The sequence below is a fragment of the Saccoglossus kowalevskii genome, chromosome 18, assembly GCF_978046115.1.
Source record: "Saccoglossus kowalevskii chromosome 18, keSacKowa6.1, whole genome shotgun sequence".
Taxonomy (NCBI): domain Eukaryota; kingdom Metazoa; phylum Hemichordata; class Enteropneusta; family Harrimaniidae; genus Saccoglossus; species Saccoglossus kowalevskii.
Genome location: NC_140658.1, coordinates 8,969,076 through 8,988,987, shown reverse-complemented (window position 1 = coordinate 8,988,987; position 19,912 = coordinate 8,969,076). Strand labels below are relative to the sequence as shown.

Here is a 19,912-nt window from a genome sequence, read left to right as displayed (position 1 = left end):
TTTTTTTATTTCAAATACCTGAACATGCTTACAAGTAGCTATAGAACTTTTTTCGTTTACATTATCACTGGGTCGACTTTGTTATACAACTGGTTTACATCTAAAGGACTCGGTACATAAAACTGAGTTCATGACTTCACGAAATATTATAAACTTGTCTACACAGTTTGACCCCATGCAATAGAACTATTATTATTTGGCAGGGTAAATGTTAAATAGTATAACTTAGGGTGTTGCTATTGTACAGTTAATTCGTCCCCGTTTTGGATGGGAAAATCTATTCCAACACAAATTGACTACAATACCTGTCTTTACATTGTGTCTTGAAATGTTGGTAATATTAGTCACTGTAGAAGCACTTCCGCTGGCCAAGGTTCCATAAACTGCGCCACGTGTAGTTATTTTCGGACATTGTTATATATTTTTTATTTCGCGTAAAATAAAAACAAAACAAACATTAATGTGACAAACCCAATTTTAAAAAGCATGTAACATTTATGAAACAATGATAAATTCTCTATATTTATTAGGTCGAATAATTGTTAGCGGCCTAAACATAAAATTCGGAACATTATAGTTTCTACAACGCAGTAGAAAACAGAATGACAACAGAGAGGAAAATGAAGGTATGCACACATTAGGGTACTTCGTATAGAGAATGAATGCGAATAAACAGCACAACATTTACTTGGTATCTCGTGGTGTTTTGATTAACGTAGTGAGTGTTGAACACATTGTCAAATTTCCTGGCGCCAATGAGACTTAGACGTAAATGAAGCTGAGATCTCGTTAATCTAAGTGTGTGTACCACCGAGAGTTCGTTCTGGTCAGCTGAGTGTCAGATCTGGGGAGTCTGATCACCTGGGCAGCTCAGTGATCTGAGACCTGTACGAACTATGTTGGTGTCAACATGCAGAAAAGGCTTATTTATTTAGGTTTCATGGACTATTGAAAGAAGCTATGGGGTCGTTACGATAACCATTGCTATAAAACACCTGTGCACAGAATACACACTACATACGTGTCATGCAAAATTTACTGCATTTAAAATACACAAACATATGATTGCAAACAAATATTTATTATGAACTCCATTGTAAGCAACATTAGTGTAAAACAACTGTTATTTTATTCTAAAATATTATCATGGTTATATGTGTTTCTCGCGCTATCGACCACATCTTTTTTTTTATAGAATTTAACATTTTTCGAATGATACTGGAGTCAATGTTATTATTATGGTATATAACAAATATAGACACAAGGACAAGGACTAAATATTCTGTGTGATAACACGTGGTATTTACGGTCGGAGGTATGAACATAATCACGCATGTTTGGATTCGAAAGCCGAATGGAGAGTATACAACATAAACAATATATTATAATGTACTTGAACTATGTGTAAAAACAATTATATCGTAACTTATATTGTACATGATATATGTACTGGACTACAACATCAAATCCATATCTTGAAACTCTAAATATATAGTTCTGCTTACAATGTATATAATGTTTACCCAAAATCACACTTCATATTCTTTCCATTATTCCATCAACACTCTGTACAATGTAACGCTGACAACAGCGGCTACAGTGACACCTAGAATAAGATTATTGATATACACTAAGCGTTATCAGTCGAAGCATATATGCAAGGCAGGTTATGATAGGTCGAACAAAAAGACAGTTAACAAATAGGCTGTTTTCTGATTGGTCAGACTGTTAGGTATTAGCTGGTGCTAGAGTCAGAATCGGAATCAATATTGTAAATAGCTTCGCATCTCACATACCCTGTGCACAACTAGTTGTACTTAGTACGCACGATTCAGTAGTCGACAAAATCGGTTCAGTAGTTTCAAATGTGGTATCTAATTGGTAATTTTGAGCACAATAATACAACTCTGGATTATTGGTATCTGAAGAAGAAGAATATATACATGATCTAGCAATGCGTATCAATAAAAAAAACTCCAAAAAGTTTCTGACATCCCTCTGAAACCACTGAGGTATGATAGGAAACGACTCCAGTTGTACTTACTCAATATCTTTCAAGTTGCCACTGATGTATAATTGGATATTTCTTTGAATACCGTTTATTATTATGCCATCTCTGTATGCTCAATTGAGTCAACAGCATTTGGATGTATTAAATAGCATAAGCAATTATGATAATGTCTTCAAACTTTATGACATTACAGTAACGAGTCCAAAGTTACCATGTAAACTTGTTCAGCTAATATCATTCCATGACCTAGTTGAAGCAGTTACTCAACAAACACAACGGCAAACAACATTCAATTATCAATGGAAACCACCCAACACATTGAACAATAGTTTAGAAAGTTTTATTACTACCAGGTGTCCGGCCATAATGTGGCTCCATGCAAATAAACATGTAGCGAACCACTGTAGGAATGGATACTATTTTCCAAATCACATTAATCCTTATATGTACTTTTACATCGACTTGACCATATAAGGGTTAACGAATGTGGAATGAAATCAACACTCCGTATGGGGGAAATGACATCATCTGACTTGTACTCACCTTCACACACAGGGAACTCACAACTCCAATGACCATCACTTAGACAGGTAATAACACTCTCCCCGGTCAACTCATAGCCTTGGGCACAGGTAAACGTTATGTAGTCACCAGGATAGTAGTTTTCTGTGCATGATGTCGAAGACCGCATTACACGATTTGGCATTGAATTTGGTTTGGTGCACACTGCGACATCTGACACTGGAATGGCTATTGAGAAAAAATTGACATCACGAATGTCATCACTGGTTTCAACCAATCGAATACAAATCTATCTAGTGATACGCTGGGTACATTCCGGGAAATTGAGAACATGAAACTGATAGTTGCTTTCCAGAATTGCAAATATTAAGTGAAACATCACACAGGGACAAACTAAACAAATAGGATATATTGCCCACACTTTCAAGTCTAATTTATTTTGAGAGTGCTTAGGTAAAATTTATTTGTATATTTGTTTACAAATTTAAACGAGTAGTTTTACGTTCTCACTATCCTTGAAAGATGGAAAATACTGAGACACATACATATATACGTCATAAAGACTCCAGAGTCCTCTATATTTTCGTTTGATTCTATCCAAAGTTTGTTAGATGAACTATTCACTTTATCTTCGTCTCCCACGTTAGTTCCACTATATATTAACGGGGCTGCACTGTTGTCACCATCTGTCACATCCAGGCCGCCCGAAAAACTATACACTATATAGGGGATGTCGAGTTCAATGATATGGTCTTCTTTGGTTGTTATTATCCAAATACAATATCCTTCGTTATATCCAGGAAAGTTTGGTGAGTAAATATAGCCACAACGATCTGTCAGATTACCACCGCATTCACCTACTTTTGCTGCGAATATATAATTTGTGGAACGTTAGTCTGAATACGCCGTCGAATCCACCATTTTGTTCATCCATTATACACACTTAAAGGGCCATAGTCGTCACGATGTGTCTGTTCGATATGAGACCCATGGTTTCATTTATGTGACTGCCTTTTGTCAAATCGTACATCATACTCGCTATTGTTTAAACAAAATGTCAAAAAGTGTTGTGGGACAAGTAATGCATATTTGCTAACTCAAATGGTGGAATTTCAAACAAGTATTGAAAATAGCAGAATGGAAGATAATTGAACCAGCAAAAATCAATCGACATAAACCAAAAACAACAACATATCACATCATAAATGGAATTGCTTGGTAAACCAACTAAATGAACGAGCGCCCTCAAACACTTCCTGTTTCAGAAGAACAGAGAGAGAGGCCAGTAGGTATGAAAACCCCACTGTCTCCATAGATAGACACAGCAGCTATTCAGGAAGTACTGTTTTAAGGCAAGAAACGCTGTGAATTTTGAGTTCATCTTTATTTTGACCCGAAATCGGCCTATTTATTCACAATTAATTCTTTTGCGGGGATAGAGGCGGAATGCGACTGTGAGATAGACTAGTTTGTATTTGAGTGGCTCATCGAAGTAGCATTACTCCATGCATACTTACTATCATAAATGTCCAGCTGATAGTTTCCACCACACCCCTGCAGCAAATTAGGATCGCTTTCAGTATAACCACTACACTGTTCCGTACCGTATACATCCATGCCATTTATTAGTTCACCTGGAATAGCTTCTCCGTATCGATCGTAGTCTGTATCATCATCACCACAGTAACATTCATTCCCACCGTAGAGGGCTGCAATAGCCTTACCATTCTCTCTGCAAGTCCCAATGCATTCTGGGATAGTGAGCTCATCTGTGGGTATGTCTTCTTTGCTTGAATTAGGAAATATTCTCTCTGCTGCCAGACCCTCTTTAAAACGACCACGAAATCCAGGAACTGTTTAAAATAACAACATGAAAAAAATCGTTATTTCTGAGCAATCTGCAAGTTATTATAATTATACTCAAATTGTACTTAATTTAAAACGCTACGATTGACGAAAAAGTATTACAACGTACTGATGTAAGTTTTTGTGCATTGGTATGATATTGCAGCCATTTGCAAAGTGATTTTGCTTTTACGTTTCTGGAAAATATTTTCTAAAACAAATACTATCTTCACAATAATCCCTAATCGATTTAACTATTGTTTATTGTATAGTCATACCAAGAGCTATGGCTCTCAATTTTGTGAAGAGGTGGAAGTAAGCTCGTCTATAAAATACAAGTTTCTTTTCTGCCTGGCCGATAAGATGCAGTGAGTACTGGAATGACCCCCCCCCCCCGGCGAGGCTGGGCGAGATGGACGAATTATGGCCCATTAATGAACACATATATTTTGTAGTTCAAAGCATGGGCCGTAAAACTACCAAATAGAGTCGTACTTTTGGAGAAAAAGTGTTGAATACAAACCACCCAACACATTGAACAATAGTTTAGAAAGTTTTATTCCTATTACCAGGTGTCCGGGCCATAATGTATGCATGGATACTAATTTGATTATCGACACGCCTGATCTACTTTAATCAGAATAATATCAGTTAAGGTAGAGATGCAGTTTATTTGTGAATTTCAATCAAAAATAGTTTTTTTCGTTTTTTATATAGATTTTTCTCTAAAGAACATTCTGTGAAAATTTGACCAATGAATTCTTATTGGAACACCGTTAAAATTGCTGTTTATTTTAATGGTAATGACATGGAACTATTTATAGTTAATTTAACTCGTAGTTACTAAAACATATTAAACATATATAACAAGACAGGAAGGGAAAAAGCAACTCTTTGAAATAAGAAGCAGTGACATATCCTTCCAGAAGTCGAAATTGTTGCATGAGGATTTGTACAATGCATAATATAACAATAACATTATACGAAGGACAAGGTACATTTACACACTTATTATTGAGCAATGTGTATAGTGCTACAGAAATTAATTTGCTACACGAAATGAAACGACCAATCTCGCAATTGATGTACAAAATAATGATATATAGAGCTTTAGGTTTAGGTCAAGTAGTGATATAGTGAAATCAGGTGTTTTTCAAATAAAAAAGAGTGAGTATATTCTGCATTAATGCGAACAACCACTATATAATCAATCTGAGCGGTCAAGGAACCTTCTAAAAAGACCAAAGGTCATCTGCCTCGTTGATTTGTCGTATTCTGTCACAAAATGGATGCCTGCTATTTTGAAGTCTATCTTTGCTGACAAAAGTACAAAGGTTAAGATTCTGGAAAGATCTTTGGTTGAGGACTTTGTTGTCAACCTAATAAAAGTATGGGTTTATGACGATTAGGTATATAATATAAACTGGGCAAGTCATTATCTTTTACCATAGTGAAAATCCCGAATAAGAGGTGTGGTTGGCATAAGTAATAAGTTTAAGATGCTAGAATACAATTTTAAACAAAATCGTACAGTACAGAAAAGATGTAAATAAATGGTTTTCTGGGTAGACGGATGCCTCATCTGCATAAATCCAACATGGCCGTCACATTTGAAAGAAAACTAGAGGAATGAAACACCTTGGTTGGATCTACAAGTCTGCTATACTATATACATAATAGACCATTTAAACGTAAATTTTCAACTCTACTCTATAAACTATATTTTTGATTTAAAAAACTATATTAAATAGTTATAATTCTGTCCAAAAGTTTATTGTTTGATTAATGTAATTCCTAATCGTCATCGCTGTCTTCATCAGGTACTACATTTGTGCATTCAGAACTTCGACATTGACCACAAACTGCAGAAGATTCAAGGTTGTGCTTTCTTCTGGTACATCTGAGACTGCGGCAGTCTGTGGAGCAGTTGCATCTCACTATCCACAAGAGAAATTCAGGTGCTGCCTTCTTGTCAGTCATTACTGGAATGACGATCAGTCTTTATGTCGTGATAAAGACATGAATCAAATTTCTCGCCAGGAAGCAAATCCCAGGACGCGATCCACTTCCTGGTGAGAAACCCAATTCGTGTCTTTATCATGACTTGGTTGTCCATAAAGGCGACACGCCCGTCTGAGAAGGACAGGGCCCCTAGTTCAGTCCAACGCCTACCTGAGGCGAGGGTGAGTAGGAAGACTGTTTCCCACCTCAAAAGTTTTAGTGGTGCTGATCAGAGAAGCTTGGGGCAGTCTGCTTAGAGCGGCTAACACAACTAATAAGTTTTGATTGGTTGGTTCCCTTGTTAGGGGTCTAGGCCTCTAATTAAACAGTAAACAGTCTCCTAATGGTAGGACAATCGGCTAGCCTCGTCCCCAGAGAAACCCAATGGTAGGTGACAAAGCTGACCTATAGCCAACAATCACTGAAAGGACAAGTCCATTTCGTTCAAACAATGGACGAAAAGTCAGCTGTATGCAGGTCATTTTGAGGTATAGGCTGTGTTGATGGGATCCCTGTTTGCCCTGACCAGGATGTTGGCAGCCCACTCTGAGTCAACTGAGAGCCTCGATGCATGTAGGTGGTACACTGCTGGGCTCAAAGACAGTGTGGCATCCGGTTGGGACTGCAGATCCTGAAGCCCGGAAGTACCCCTGGTGTTTCGACTAACATTTCTAACAGTAGTGGAAATCAGACCTTGTCAAAGTGCAGATGCGCTCCTGTCGAAGTTTCTCTAGTACCCAGTGAATAGCGGGAAGAGAGGAAAGGCGTACATATCCATGTGGGTCAACTGGGTAGACAAAGTGACCCTGGCCCAGGCTCCTGGAGTCGGCAGGAGTGTTGTGTACATCGGGAACTTGGTGTTACTGGGTGTGGTGAATAGGTCTAACCTTGGACCGTCCCACCGCCGAAACAGTCTGCAGATTACCCATTGGAATATCCACCACTCCACGTTCTGGAGACAGAGCCGCCACGAGAGGGCGTCTGCTTGACTGTTTCTCGCCCTTGGAAGGTGGTGTGCGTCTAGCTCCACATTGTATTCCAGGTACCAAAGGAGAAGTTGCTTTGCTAGGACTGGCAATGATGGGGATCTGGCCCCCTCCTTGTAGCTATAGGAGACCACGGCTGTGTTGTCTGTGCAACGCAAGACTCAAACTTTGTGGTCTCGAACTATGGGTTAAAAGTGAAGTAGTGCTAAGCGCACTTCTGTCAATTCGAGCCAGTTGATATGGCAGTCCTGCAGTCTAACATAGGGGCCATATTTTCCATTGGGCTTGTTCATCCATTAGGTGCGCTCTTCCAACATGTGAGGGAAGCATCCGTTTCCAGAGTCATAGCTGTGACTCGTGGGTCCAAGGGGACCCCTTTTCTGATGTTGGCAAATGACGACAACCAGGGCAAGGCATCCCTCCCTTGGTCCGAGAGTGTTACTTGCCTCTCCAGTTCGTGTAAGAGAGCCCAAACAAAAGTGTGCTGTAACACAGCCTGGGGAAACTACCCTGCGAACCGCTGACATCATTTCAATGATCTGCATTAGTTTTTGGAGGGACACAGAGGGAACACTGACTAGACGTTCGGCTAGGTCGTTTAGGTAACAGGCCTGTGGCGAGCGTACCAAGCCCACCTCCGTGTCAAACCCCCTGCCCAGGAACACCAACTGTTGTGTTGGCTGAGGGTGGGACTTGCTCGATTTACTAGGAAGCACAACTGGACTAGAAAATCTGGTGTTAGCCCTACTGTTTGGGTTGTGTAGCAACCAACCATCTAGGTACACGTTGATGTGTACCAATGTGATGTGTACCGGTGAAGCAGTAGCATCACCATACCAAACCTGAAGGTGAGCAACCCATGCTGACTACTTGGCCCAACTGAACAAATCGAGGGAGTCACTGACTCACTGGGTGTATCGGTATGTGCGGGTAAGTCTCACTCAAATCTAGTGAGGTCAACCAGTAGAAACAGAGCACGGAGAATAATATGGTACTCAGCGTTTCCAGGAAGCTCATACAGATTTAATCGGGGCACAGCTGTGTGGGTTTGGCGATTCCACATCAGGATGATCTCTCCTCCGCTGAAGTGAGACCCTGCGAGGTCTGTAGAAGTTGATAAGTTTTGACTCTGCCTCCATCTAACATACTCCCATCCCCTTGTCACAAGCAGAATCATCAAACCTGCTTCCCCCTGCAAGCTGGGTTGGCGACCCCCGTGGTAGAGGGGGAACCACCTGGTCCCTTCTTCCTGGGGGGAGTGTCGCCACTCTTCCCTCCCCCAGGAGAGCCTGGGCGCTTGCCACCTGGCTACTTCTTGCCAGTGGGTGCCGACTTTGGTCGTTATGCTATCTCAGCTTGGGGTCCTTACTGCTTGCCCTTGGCAGAAGCCAAACTGGCTCGCGGGCCTCACCTGTACCAACTGGTCAGTGGGATCCCAAAGCACCGAAACTGCTCCTTCCATCCCCAAAAAAGAGAGGGTGGGGAGGTCCAGCCTGGGTGGTGCACCCAGTGAAAACAGCCAAAACCGCATTCTGCTGCACTGAGGCAGCCCCTGCCACGAGTGCCAGATGACACTGCAGCATATCCTGCTTAGTCGTGTGGTGTCCCACCAATGGCTGTGTTGGCTGGTCTAGGAGGCTGGTGCGTTCAACCATTAAGATTTCAGAGTGCTATTGGCGAAAAATAATTCATTCAAGTTTTATTTATCGTGACATAGCAAGTGCCCTTGTTTCCTTAAAGCAGAGGAGTAGTCACCTGCGCATGCGTCAGATGGCCATAGCGTGTTATTGTTTTCAAACAAGCGTCTACCCATGAGCCTTTGCTTTTTAGCGTGTGTTGTTATCCTCGCTTAGGACCCAATTTCCGCGCGTGCGCAGGTGACGATCCTTCCGCTTTGAAATTCGTCATGATGTACTTACAATAACAAGACACACCAGCTCTGTCCGTTACAGAGCATGCGCAGGAAGTATAATCTGATAATATTTCACAGTCGTCCAGTGATTGTGCTGACGAATCACAGCTGATATTACAAACGTTCACTTCCGTTGGACCATAGTTGCCAAAATCAGCGCTATGCCACAGCCACATAGCCTCAACGAATCCTTAATTCGGTAATAAGAAATACAACATAATAGTTATTTTTCGGACAATCAGTGGTAGCAGACTGCTATGTTATTTCCGCATATTTTTGGAACGCAATGACTCGGACCTACTACGTGAATGAAATATTAAATGGATTTACCTAATTGCTTACAAACGGTTCTTGCTTCCATCCAATCCCAGTTATACAATCCACACACCAGTCCCCAGTCGCCGTTATCTATTCTTATTTCAACGTTTCCTTCAAACGGCCAAGTATACGTACCACCAGACAATCTAACATCGACTGCAAAAAATAACTTGAAGGCATTATGCCACACCATCATAAACATAACATCATGGCTCCCTCGTTCACAATCCTATGTTTCTTTCACATTGAACGTGGTTCATAAGAATCGAGTAATAAATATGCATATTATTTAATCGAGTTTCACTCAATGCATAATTTCTTGTTGCAGATAAAACGTTCAGCTAGGAAATACTGTCGTAATTATTTTCCAAACCTGAAGCCTGTCTTATATATTAAATGCGTAGTCAGGGGTAAATCATGGCCAAGCATAATACATAATTTGTACAAGATTATATCGTCAGGATAGTTTGCCCCAGAAATCTACACTGCGTTGATTTTGCTTCCATTCAGGTTAAACTTTAATTTTCCTGCCAATACCAACGACTCTATTATATATCACAAGGAAAGTTCATAGATTCTAGTACAGAGCATATTCTAAATAACAGCCTGGTCATATCATCTCTAATATTACGAATCTCGTGCTCGAAACTAAGTCCGCGTTCATCACACGATATTTGAATTCGTCTTTACCATGCCTTACTGGGGTGCTTTGCTGTGGTGATGCTGTGGTTATAACATTATTGTTAGCAGGTTCAAAGTTGAAACTTACTGAATTACGAAATCCGACAACTATTCATGAGCATTAGAGTACTCGGTATGGAAAGTCTAATTAAATACAAGTAACCTGTAGAATGCTGTGTGGGTAATATTTTTATATTGATTTTTGCTGCATTTGCAGCAAATAGTTACCAAACAATGAGAAATCTATTGGATTGAATATACCTCTCAGGTGGCTTCACATGCATAGTTCAAGCCTGCCTAACCGGTGCTTATACCAGGATTTAGTTACAGCTTCATGTTCCCAGTAATCGCAAGAAATTGACATGACAATAGAAATTCATGAAAGACTGGCACTCCCATGCAATTAACAGCGAGTTAAATTCTTAGGATTGAAACATATATTTTGAAGTCACTGATGTAGGCAATGAATAACTTAAAGTTGACATAAAGACGAGGTAGTTTATGATTTAATCAGTGCTCAACTAGAGGCTGCAATTATAATTAATTTGTTTATTTCAATTTCTCCTGAAGTCAAATAGAATACACTGGTGAAACACGATAGTACCCATGGGCGAAAGGATGTTTTGGGGTGTAGTTTACATTGTGTATGGAGTGGTAGGGTCGGGTGTAATTTGTTCATTTCCAACTCTTATGAAGTCACGTAAAATTTCACTTAATTTATTTTTGCTGACATGTTTTCAAGCATTACATGTGAATCCAATTTTCACTGTGCTGTGTCTCAATAGAGTGTGAGGGAAATGGCATTTTCACTGGAATTTATTTCAGGGGGAAAATGTTTTCAGTGATAATGAAGTATTATGACAGAACCCCATACCCTCCCCGTGGCTTTCATTGCGTATGGAAGTTATTTTCACGAGTGATGCGGTGTATCCTGCTGCCGTACTTTCACGAGCGAAGCCACTGGGAGGGTATGGGGTTCTGTTATTATTACATATGTCCCATATTTGATTATTTCATATTAAAGAAAGAACGTGCAACAAATCGGGATAGAAATTTAGGTCGGGGAACCCAATTGCCCATTAATATGCTCCAAGACAGTGCTGCGTGTACGTGTACGTGTGAAAATAAAATAATCAGACGTCTAAACTTGAATCATTGTCCGAATAAATACTGCTCAAATTGACTAAGTGTTCAAAACGTCATAAAAAAGACGCCGCCGACGATGCGCGTCGCACAATCTTTTTGCTAGCTGTCAAACAACTTGTCAAGTCAAAACATCTACGCGCCAAAGTGAAAAGGCTGATTTTACTGCGGGTCCAGGCTGCGGGTGGATGTTCAGAGAGCCCTTCAAGATTAATAAAACTCAGTTTCCAGGTGGTCAACATACATTAAGTTCTCCCAATCCTAGTATTCTATGTGATGTACATCTAACATGCCAAAAATGAACGATTGGTGAACGATTTGAACCTGACAAAAATAGCAGACGGAAATGTGTTTACAAAATAAAAATAGTGATTACTTTCAATAGATAACAGGAAGAAGAGGGGGTAAAAGAAAAGTTATATAACATTGTATTATTCAATAATTTATTAAAATACATAAGTTTGTCCAATTCCCTGTGATACAACACCTCAGACATAGCTCATTGTACTCGGTTTGAGTGTGGGTACAAAGTTACTATTTGAATTTTTTATATCTTTTCCATTAATGAGAAATTTGACCCCAAAGTTAGAGTAACTGTTCACCAGGAATGGCTTTTTAACTCTTCTGTGATTTGTTTTGGCTTGGCTGATTTTGTGCAAACTTGATAGGCAGATCGTACCATCACTAATTGGAAAAACAATCCTGACCCACCGCTACCATGGCAACAGCCAAAATCTGTTTTTTGAATACTTTCGCCCCAAATTTATTACCTCCTACCAGTCTTGTAATAGCAGTGGCCAAATGATCATGCCTTTTATTCTGGCTACGTTGCGCACTGGTAAGAGATCACTGGCGCCGACATTGTTACACTGTGATAGGTATTTTTGATGGTTAAAAACCTTTCACTTAGGTAACCGGGATTCGGTCGTTTCCATGCTAGGCTGACAAAAACGCACACGAGCTCCATTCATGTTCCCAAACGATTCTCTTCCAAGTCCCTGGTTTTCACCCGAGACAGCATTAAATCACTCTTTATTTCTTGTCACTCCTTAACCAATTACAATCAGTATAAGAGACTCCAAGGCCTTGCCTTCAAACAAACAACCAATCACATGAAAGTTTTACACATCATAATCAATTAATTACTCGTCAAGCTGTCTAGAAAAAACACTTCTATATATTGTCAACACTAACTAATATTGATGGGGTAATAGTCTCGCACTAACATTGCACAAAGATACCACCTTAGTTAAAATCGCAAACAAAATTGGTTTAGGATTACAGCTACTGTATTGTATCTTAAAAACTGCAGAGTCATAAGATGTTTTTGGTTGATTTCGACCAGCTCGCCATCTGGTCTTGTCATTAACCTTTACCAGTATATGTCATGGCAACCACTATCAAACTGACTGAAATATAAATCATGATAACACTGTCAACGTAATCCCAATTGAACTTTGAATAAAATCTAAATGCTGCCTCCAATCTAGAAAATACTATCGCAAAACGGTTGGAAATAATACATTTAACGGCTGAATACGTCCTAGCAATAAAATAATGTGACTTTTAAAGACTGAACGTTATTTTGCGAACCTCGTATAAGGTGCCTGGTTTTAGTTATAAACCGACGTTAGCTTCACGTTCATGTCCTACCATGGTAACAGCCGAAAACATATTGCTTGTTTTTTACCGGCTTGTTTTCATTGGCAACCGAAGTATTTTTATTTTGTAAATAAATGTTCGTCTGCTATTTTTATCCAGTTTAGCAACATTTTTTGCATATTAGGTGTACATCACATGGAATACTACGATTGACAGAACTTGGTGTATGTTGACTGAGTTTTATCATAGTACGAAGTACCAGGAGGTTTCTGCTGGCGACGTTGCGGCGTTACCCAGTTCCAAATAAAGATTACTAACGCCAAATGAGCAACATTTTAACCGGTAATCAAGATTCATTCAATCCACGGCTAGCAAGCAACATCAGAAGCGAAGTTGTAGCATGCAGTACTAGTAAGTCATCCCGTCAGTGGAGTACCACAGTAGCACGGCATGCTTGCCTTCAGCATTTTATTCAAATGAATCACGTGGTGTGTCGTTCTCGTTCAAACCCGGAATTCGATCAATAGGGGAGTTTCAGTAAAAAAAAAACCATTGCAAATCATGCAAGTTCAACATTTTCAAACCAATATACTAAAACAGGAATGCTCAGAGTGCAAAAGTATGATAGTTATTACTTTCCAGTATACACATCTCTGTTAATACTATCCCTCACATATTCTACTCCCAATTACTCCCGCGTATAATGGACTAGCCTCTTTTCATGTTGACATTCAGACTAAAATCATGTGACAGGCTGTTAAAAATGGCTGTTGCATACTCCAAGTGTTAATTTCCGACCGCACTGTATTTTCCGACCGGAAAACGACCACATTTTTACCGTTTTTTTTCTCTCGCTCGTATATTGAAAACACCGACCGCTCTCCCAAACACTGGTCACCGGTACAGGAGTAGTCAAATTTTTTGGGGATATACAACAAGTGTTAATTATTATAAATTCTGAACGGCTCTTAAAATCTATACCACTCTGTATCGTTTGCGAACCACTTCATCTGTGTCAAATACTAGAGCCGGTACAATATTGTAAACAAATGCCATGATATCTCAGTCATATCGCTATTGTATACACTACCTTTTTTTATTCTTGTTTGCACAAACGTTGAATAGCCGTCAAACATTCAAATATATTTAGTTTTTAACTATCTATAATTATATGCACACACTTTGACCCTTTGACCTAGATTTGATTGGGATGGAATATTTTATTTTAAACAATATTCTGACGTTACTTACTGCCCCAAAATGTTTCAACACAATTGCGGTATGACTGTCCGATTTACAAGTGCATTGGGTAATATATTAATAACCATTCTCACCAATCGCTAGCTTAGGAGCGAGTGGGAAATCAAACAGCCGCAGGTCGCCCAGAAAGGACTGAGAAATTAAAAAGATTATATTTCCACAAAGTTAAATAAATCTGGCTGCATCAAAAGCTTGGAAACTAGTTATAATATTTTGCAAAAGACTGAGTGATCAACGACATCATTTTAGGATGCAATTGACTTTCATTGCGTAACTTACTGCGCGGCGATGCTGACATCAAGTGTGTGTTGACCGAAGTTTGATCCCAAGTCACGCACTGAACAGGCGCGTTGCCTTAGCAATCTTTTTCTTTCATGCTCCGCGCGTCGATCTTCTAAAATTGTTATTAGTTTTGACGGTGCTGTACGCAAACTTGCGCTGCTTTTCCAATTACGCAAATTTGTTTACAATGTTGTATTTAATATTGGACACAGGTGAAGTTTCCTCCGCGAATGATACAATGTGGTATAGATTTGAAGAGTAGTTCGGAATTTAATAATAGTTAGTACCCGTTGCATCCCCAAACTGTATCACTCAAAACCACTATTTCGATCACTACTCTGCCAATGACCAGTGTTTGGGCGACCGGTCGGTGTTTTCAATGAGTCGGTGAGAGAAAAATTACGATAAAAATGCGGTAGTTTTCCGGTCGGAAATTAAGCGATCGTTTAAAAAGTGGGAAGTTGGACAAAATGAGTACTGTGGTTCAAGTGATATTAGCATATTTTTCATTTAGTTTTAACTCGTACAATATTTATTCACTCACTGTTTACTATAGCCAGAACGCTGTACTGTCTTCACTTTCAGGTTAGTTCTTCCGCCGATTTCTCGCAACCAACAACTTGATTTTTTTATTTGGGATTTCGAGAAACATAACATGAATCGTTACGGCATTCATAACACAACACCTCGCCATGTTTCAACTTTTAAGTAGTCAGTTAAGAAGGTCTTTCATAGTATCATTTCTATGGGATTGGCGTACTAGCATGAATGGGTTCAATTATCAGTGTTCACTGATGACGTCATTTGACTGGCCCTCTAGAGGCGAAATGACACCAGGAAAAGCGGAAGTTTGTCGTCTGCTTCACAGCCAGTTTTATACCCGATATTTAGGGCATTTCGCAGCACATACAAGTTATTTTTATCGACAGAATCCATTCATAGATCTCAGATTTCATGTACAGAGTGTTAAAAGCCACACCTCTGCTCCCCTTTAATACCACGCTGAAGCGTTTGGTAATAACAGTTAGACTGGTGGCTGATTCTATTGTACATTAAATTCATTCCTAGCAACGGTTAGGACAATAACTCATTTTAATACAGGCGACCACAACAATTCTTTTTAAATATGTGTCACGTGTAGAAACGCCTTGTTCGCCGAGTCAATACGCCGCGACTCAATCGTTCAGTCATTGGAGTTCCAAGGTGATTGCTTGTAGTATTTTATAGAACGTGAAAGTTATTGTTATAAGAAAAAAAAAATGATAGTCATAGTATCTCGCACTGAGATTAATTACAATATGTCGCGTCCTCGCGACGAAGAGTTGTGATGTGAGTAGGTTAAAAACAGCTCATTCAGATCGGTTGTATTGTTTTGATGTATGGTCCAGAGGATATTAAATAAAGTAATTTTTTACCGAATTTCTTTATTTTAAGATTCTATATATGTAATCTTTCTTGTTGAGAATTGTTGTCATCAAATATAGTACTATGTAGCAATGAAAGCTAAACAGATAAATGTGCGCATTTAAACAACTGCTTATTGTTGCCGTGCTAAAATAAGAAACCGCGGACATTGTTGTCTGCAACACAGTAGCAAGCGTAAGGACAACTTTTCTCGGAAACGAGATGCACTCACTTTTGATGGTAATTTGTATGAATAGCTAAATAACAAATTGAATACACCAGTACGACTTGTCGATGCTGCTATTATACAGAAAATGTGCCCCTAGCAACGACGTTCCATTGTTACACTTACAACCGAACACAATAATAGGTCTTACATGGTGTGCACTCGTAATGTTGATTCACACAGTATAGAAGCACATTGTCCTTTTTTACTGTCAGCTCTGGAATGTCACATACTAGACGGGAAAGCCAATCCACTGGTCGAGCTTATCGGTAGTTGGAAACCATTATAAACATGCTCATCTTAGACTCCCTCGCAAAATCCACATAGTCCCAGACTATGGTTACTTGGCGAAATGTCAGCGCCCGCATTTACGACATTCAATGTCCAACACTGTCGCACGGCATACATTTGTATAGATATCAAACAATATTAAATGTATCTGTATTGATAATTGGATACCATTAAACCAGGTCATCTTTGACTTTTTCAAAAAACAAACAATAAAAACAGGTAGCCGATCTATATTTCGCAAACAAAAAATCCACGGAAATGACGATTACTAGCGATTAGAATAATTAATGTTCAACGTTCTGATAAGTTTTAGTTGATAAAGTCCAAAAATTGTTTAGACATTTCTGATTATTCTTTCACTGAGAAAAAAAAACAGTTGATGTTTTAATTATAAATATAAAATTTGATAAATAGGTCGCTTCTAGAGAATGACGCGGATGATTTTAAATTTATCTGGAATTGTCATCCAGGAACATTTCCTTAAAGGTGATATCTTAAGAACGCATCCTATTTTTAACGAAAAATGGTGTGACATTCAGTTTACAACATAATGCGAGAAAGTGAAAATTACCCGAGTAACCCTCGGGGCACAACAATAAATCTCTAACGCAGTTTTCGAACACGATTTGTTTAGATGAAAATATCATAACAATCGAGCGCATGGTTTGTTTCGAAGACACACACTAATACTTACCTTCGCAGTTAGACCCAGTAAACAGTAACATTATTGTTAGCAGGTTAAAAACGAAACTCAAAACTCGAGACATTATGCTCACATATAGACGAGAGGACAACTTTTCGTGGAAAAGGAGACATGCGCATTTGGACTCGGATGCGTTCAGTATTTGAGTACAGTCGTAGGATTGGTGGTTATTTTCATTCGGATGGGTGGCATTGTTTTGATCTATGGTTTGTCAGTAAAATAACGTGTTTACATATTTTTTTATTTTTCCATTTTCTTTATGTGACAAATGATGGCATTGCTTACGCCCAATCACGGTTCAATTACGTAGTCCAATTACGTCATTTTGAAGTCACAAAGCTCTTCATCACTAGAGGGCGCCGCTCATACGAAAATATGCACAAATAGGTGCAGTCCTAAGGAATATTCTCATCCCGGAATTCTCATACAAGTCATGTTTGTCTACAAAAAATAGCCATATAAGGAAATGTTCATTACCATACAGATAAGTTTCCTCTGACAAGGATAGCCATATAAGAAAACACATGTAAGGGAATGGATGACTATTGTTCCCCACAGATAACCATATACTGTAAAGAGAATGCTCATTACGTTATCGTCGACTTCCGGGAAAGTGGACTATAATGCGGAAGAGATGTGGTAATTTCCCGCGGTATTTTCTTTTTGTGTTTTTAGAATCTCGGGTAAATAACTTAAAGAGACAAACTAATATGTAGATCTAAAGAATGCAACGAGAGCATGCAGTACTGCTTGCCAATCGTATTGTGATGTTTTGAGGCTACATTGCGGCTCAGACCACTAGATTGCGGATTTCGGTGAGCGTATTTTGTTTTATTCGTCCTCGACTATGCGTTAACGTGCACGGCGCTGTGTGTACTGTACATGGTACAAGTTTATTTTCTTGAGCCCGAATTTCTTTAAAAAAAATGTTTACGTTAGTAGAAATTCGGGCTCAAGAAAATAAACTTGTACCATGTACAGTACACACAGCACCGTGCACGTTAACGCATAGTCGAGGACGAATACCACTTGCCGCTTGTTTTCCGGAGTGTCGAGCTAGAGGCTGATTTTTTCTAAAAGTGTGTTAGTGTCCTGGACGGCTCTCGTCATGTGAAATACAGAAAATAAAGTAACACAGTTTTACAAATATAATGAAATAACAATGTCGTCTGTCAGACGCATATTACAATGACTTTTCTACTAACTGCGGAATGCAAATTAAATTCATTCGTTAATCCGTGAAAATGCTCCCATTGAACGATGATGTATATGAAATGTTTTGGTTATCATTTCAATTCACACTTTAAAATGTGTCTTGTCTTGGAAAGGGTGTGACAGAAATAGGATTGGTAGCCATATGCCTAGTCCTGTTCCCAAAATCTAGTAAAACACATGTTATCACAATTTTGTGTCCCAGTGCCAACTTTTCCGGCGTTAGTATTTTAAAATTAGATTTTGTGAAAAAAAAACCGTTCCTTGCAGTGTTGATCTTAAGAGTTCAGTTGTACGCCTAAAAGATGTGTAGTTGCTTATTACTCTATTCTTCTAACTCGAGGTTGATTTGAATCTACTATTTTCGTTCTATTGTCTACTACGTAGTTTTTCCAGCCATAGTACTGTTCGTAATATTAATTATCCCGTGTATTATTCATAGCCTGCTACATAAGCACAGTGACAACGAAAGTCTGTGTTCAAGTTGGAATTGTATCGTCATTTGTCACTGGAAGTGTGCTGGTTACCTTGCAGATTGTATGTGTACTCGTAGGCTTGCTTAAGGTAGAAGCCTACTCATAAATTAAAAAAAAATATATTTATTTTACAACAAACTGTACTCCAAGGCAATATAGGGATATTGATTTAAAAAAAGTTGGGGTCACCACCCTTATTTTCGAGATATTGATGGTTTTATTTTCATGGAAAGTCGCCATTTTGGCACAATCATAATGCTTTTACCATAGGTTCCTATGGCAGAGATATTATGCGATATCTCAAAATCTAGCCTGGTGACATAGGCTGAAAAAAATCATATATTGTTAATGAAGGAGTACTTTTTTACTTTTTGAATTGTGATTTTCAGTTTTTGATGTCATAGCTTCCAAAAGGTTTGGTTTTATGGCCACTTTACTGACCACATTATCATGTTTACATGTCGTATTGTTTACGTATTTGTAAATATTTCACTTCCTATTGGGTAGTTTGGAACAGTAGTGAGGCATAAAACATGGTAATATTTGATTGAATAAAATTAAATACATGTATATAAGACACTATTTATTTATGTAAGACACTGACGGTTCAACTAGAACGTGACACCGCAAATAATGAAAGCAACATCCCGACATCTTATCCCCGGGATGTTATCGTGCTACATCATTTGCGGGCGAAGATATGGCTTCGCTGACCCACTTTTTTCGTTAACGACGTGGAAATCTTTATGCGTAGCGATTCTAAAAATACTGCTGGCCAGAATCAAGGGCACTTGTCACGTGACCTATGTGTAATAAGCGCCCTCTATGGCATAGAGTTGTTTTCGGCTGCACTGTCACCGCATATTGCTGAACGAAACGACAATATTACAGTACGAACCACTGTTTTGCCAATGTTGCCATTGCTTCCCGTGACAGCACTGTGTAATGTAGCTATTTCAGCTGCATTGCTGTAGCTCACTTGGTTTCGCTGTCGGTTACTTCGTTCGTCACGGTCGTGGTATCAGGCCCGTAGCCAG

General features: G+C 39.1%; 1 protein-coding gene across 3 annotated transcripts; it reads right to left on the bottom strand.

Annotated features, from left to right (window-relative positions):
* Nucleotides 1-1,060: 1,060 nt before the first annotated feature.
* LOC102801887 (uncharacterized) lies at nt 1,061-17,333 on the bottom strand. 3 transcript variants are annotated; one of them, XM_078006870.2, is made up of 8 exons: nt 17,179-17,333; nt 9,608-9,751; nt 9,285-9,467; nt 4,051-4,386; nt 3,079-3,399; nt 2,555-2,761; nt 1,797-1,922; nt 1,061-1,606 (listed from the first exon to the last, which is right to left on the bottom strand). In XM_078006870.2, the coding sequence occupies exons 1-8, from the start codon at nt 17,249-17,251 to the stop codon at nt 1,551-1,553; spliced, it is 1,446 nt and encodes a 481-aa protein (XP_077862996.2). In that variant the 5' UTR covers nt 17,252-17,333; the 3' UTR covers nt 1,061-1,550. The 3 variants fall into 3 exon arrangements, with proteins under 3 accessions (XP_077862996.2, XP_085349548.1, XP_085349549.1); XM_085493422.1 differs by lacking the exon at nt 1,797-1,922; XM_085493423.1 differs by lacking the exon at nt 9,285-9,467.
* Between the last annotated feature and the right edge of the window lie 2,579 nt (nt 17,334-19,912).

Excerpts from the sequence above, each read along its gene's own strand:
- LOC102801887 (XM_078006870.2), bottom strand. The coding sequence starts at position 17,251 with ATGTCTCGAGTTTTGAGTTTCGTTTTTAACCTGCTAACAATAATGTTA. Across the intron at positions 3,400-4,050 it reads TCAGCTGGACATTTATGATA|CAAAAGTAGGTGAATGCGGT; the intron begins GTAAGTATGCAT and ends ATATATTCGCAG. Across the intron at positions 2,762-3,078 it reads AGTCTTTATGACGTATATAT|CCATTCCAGTGTCAGATGTC; the intron begins GTATGTGTCTCA and ends TTTTCTCAATAG.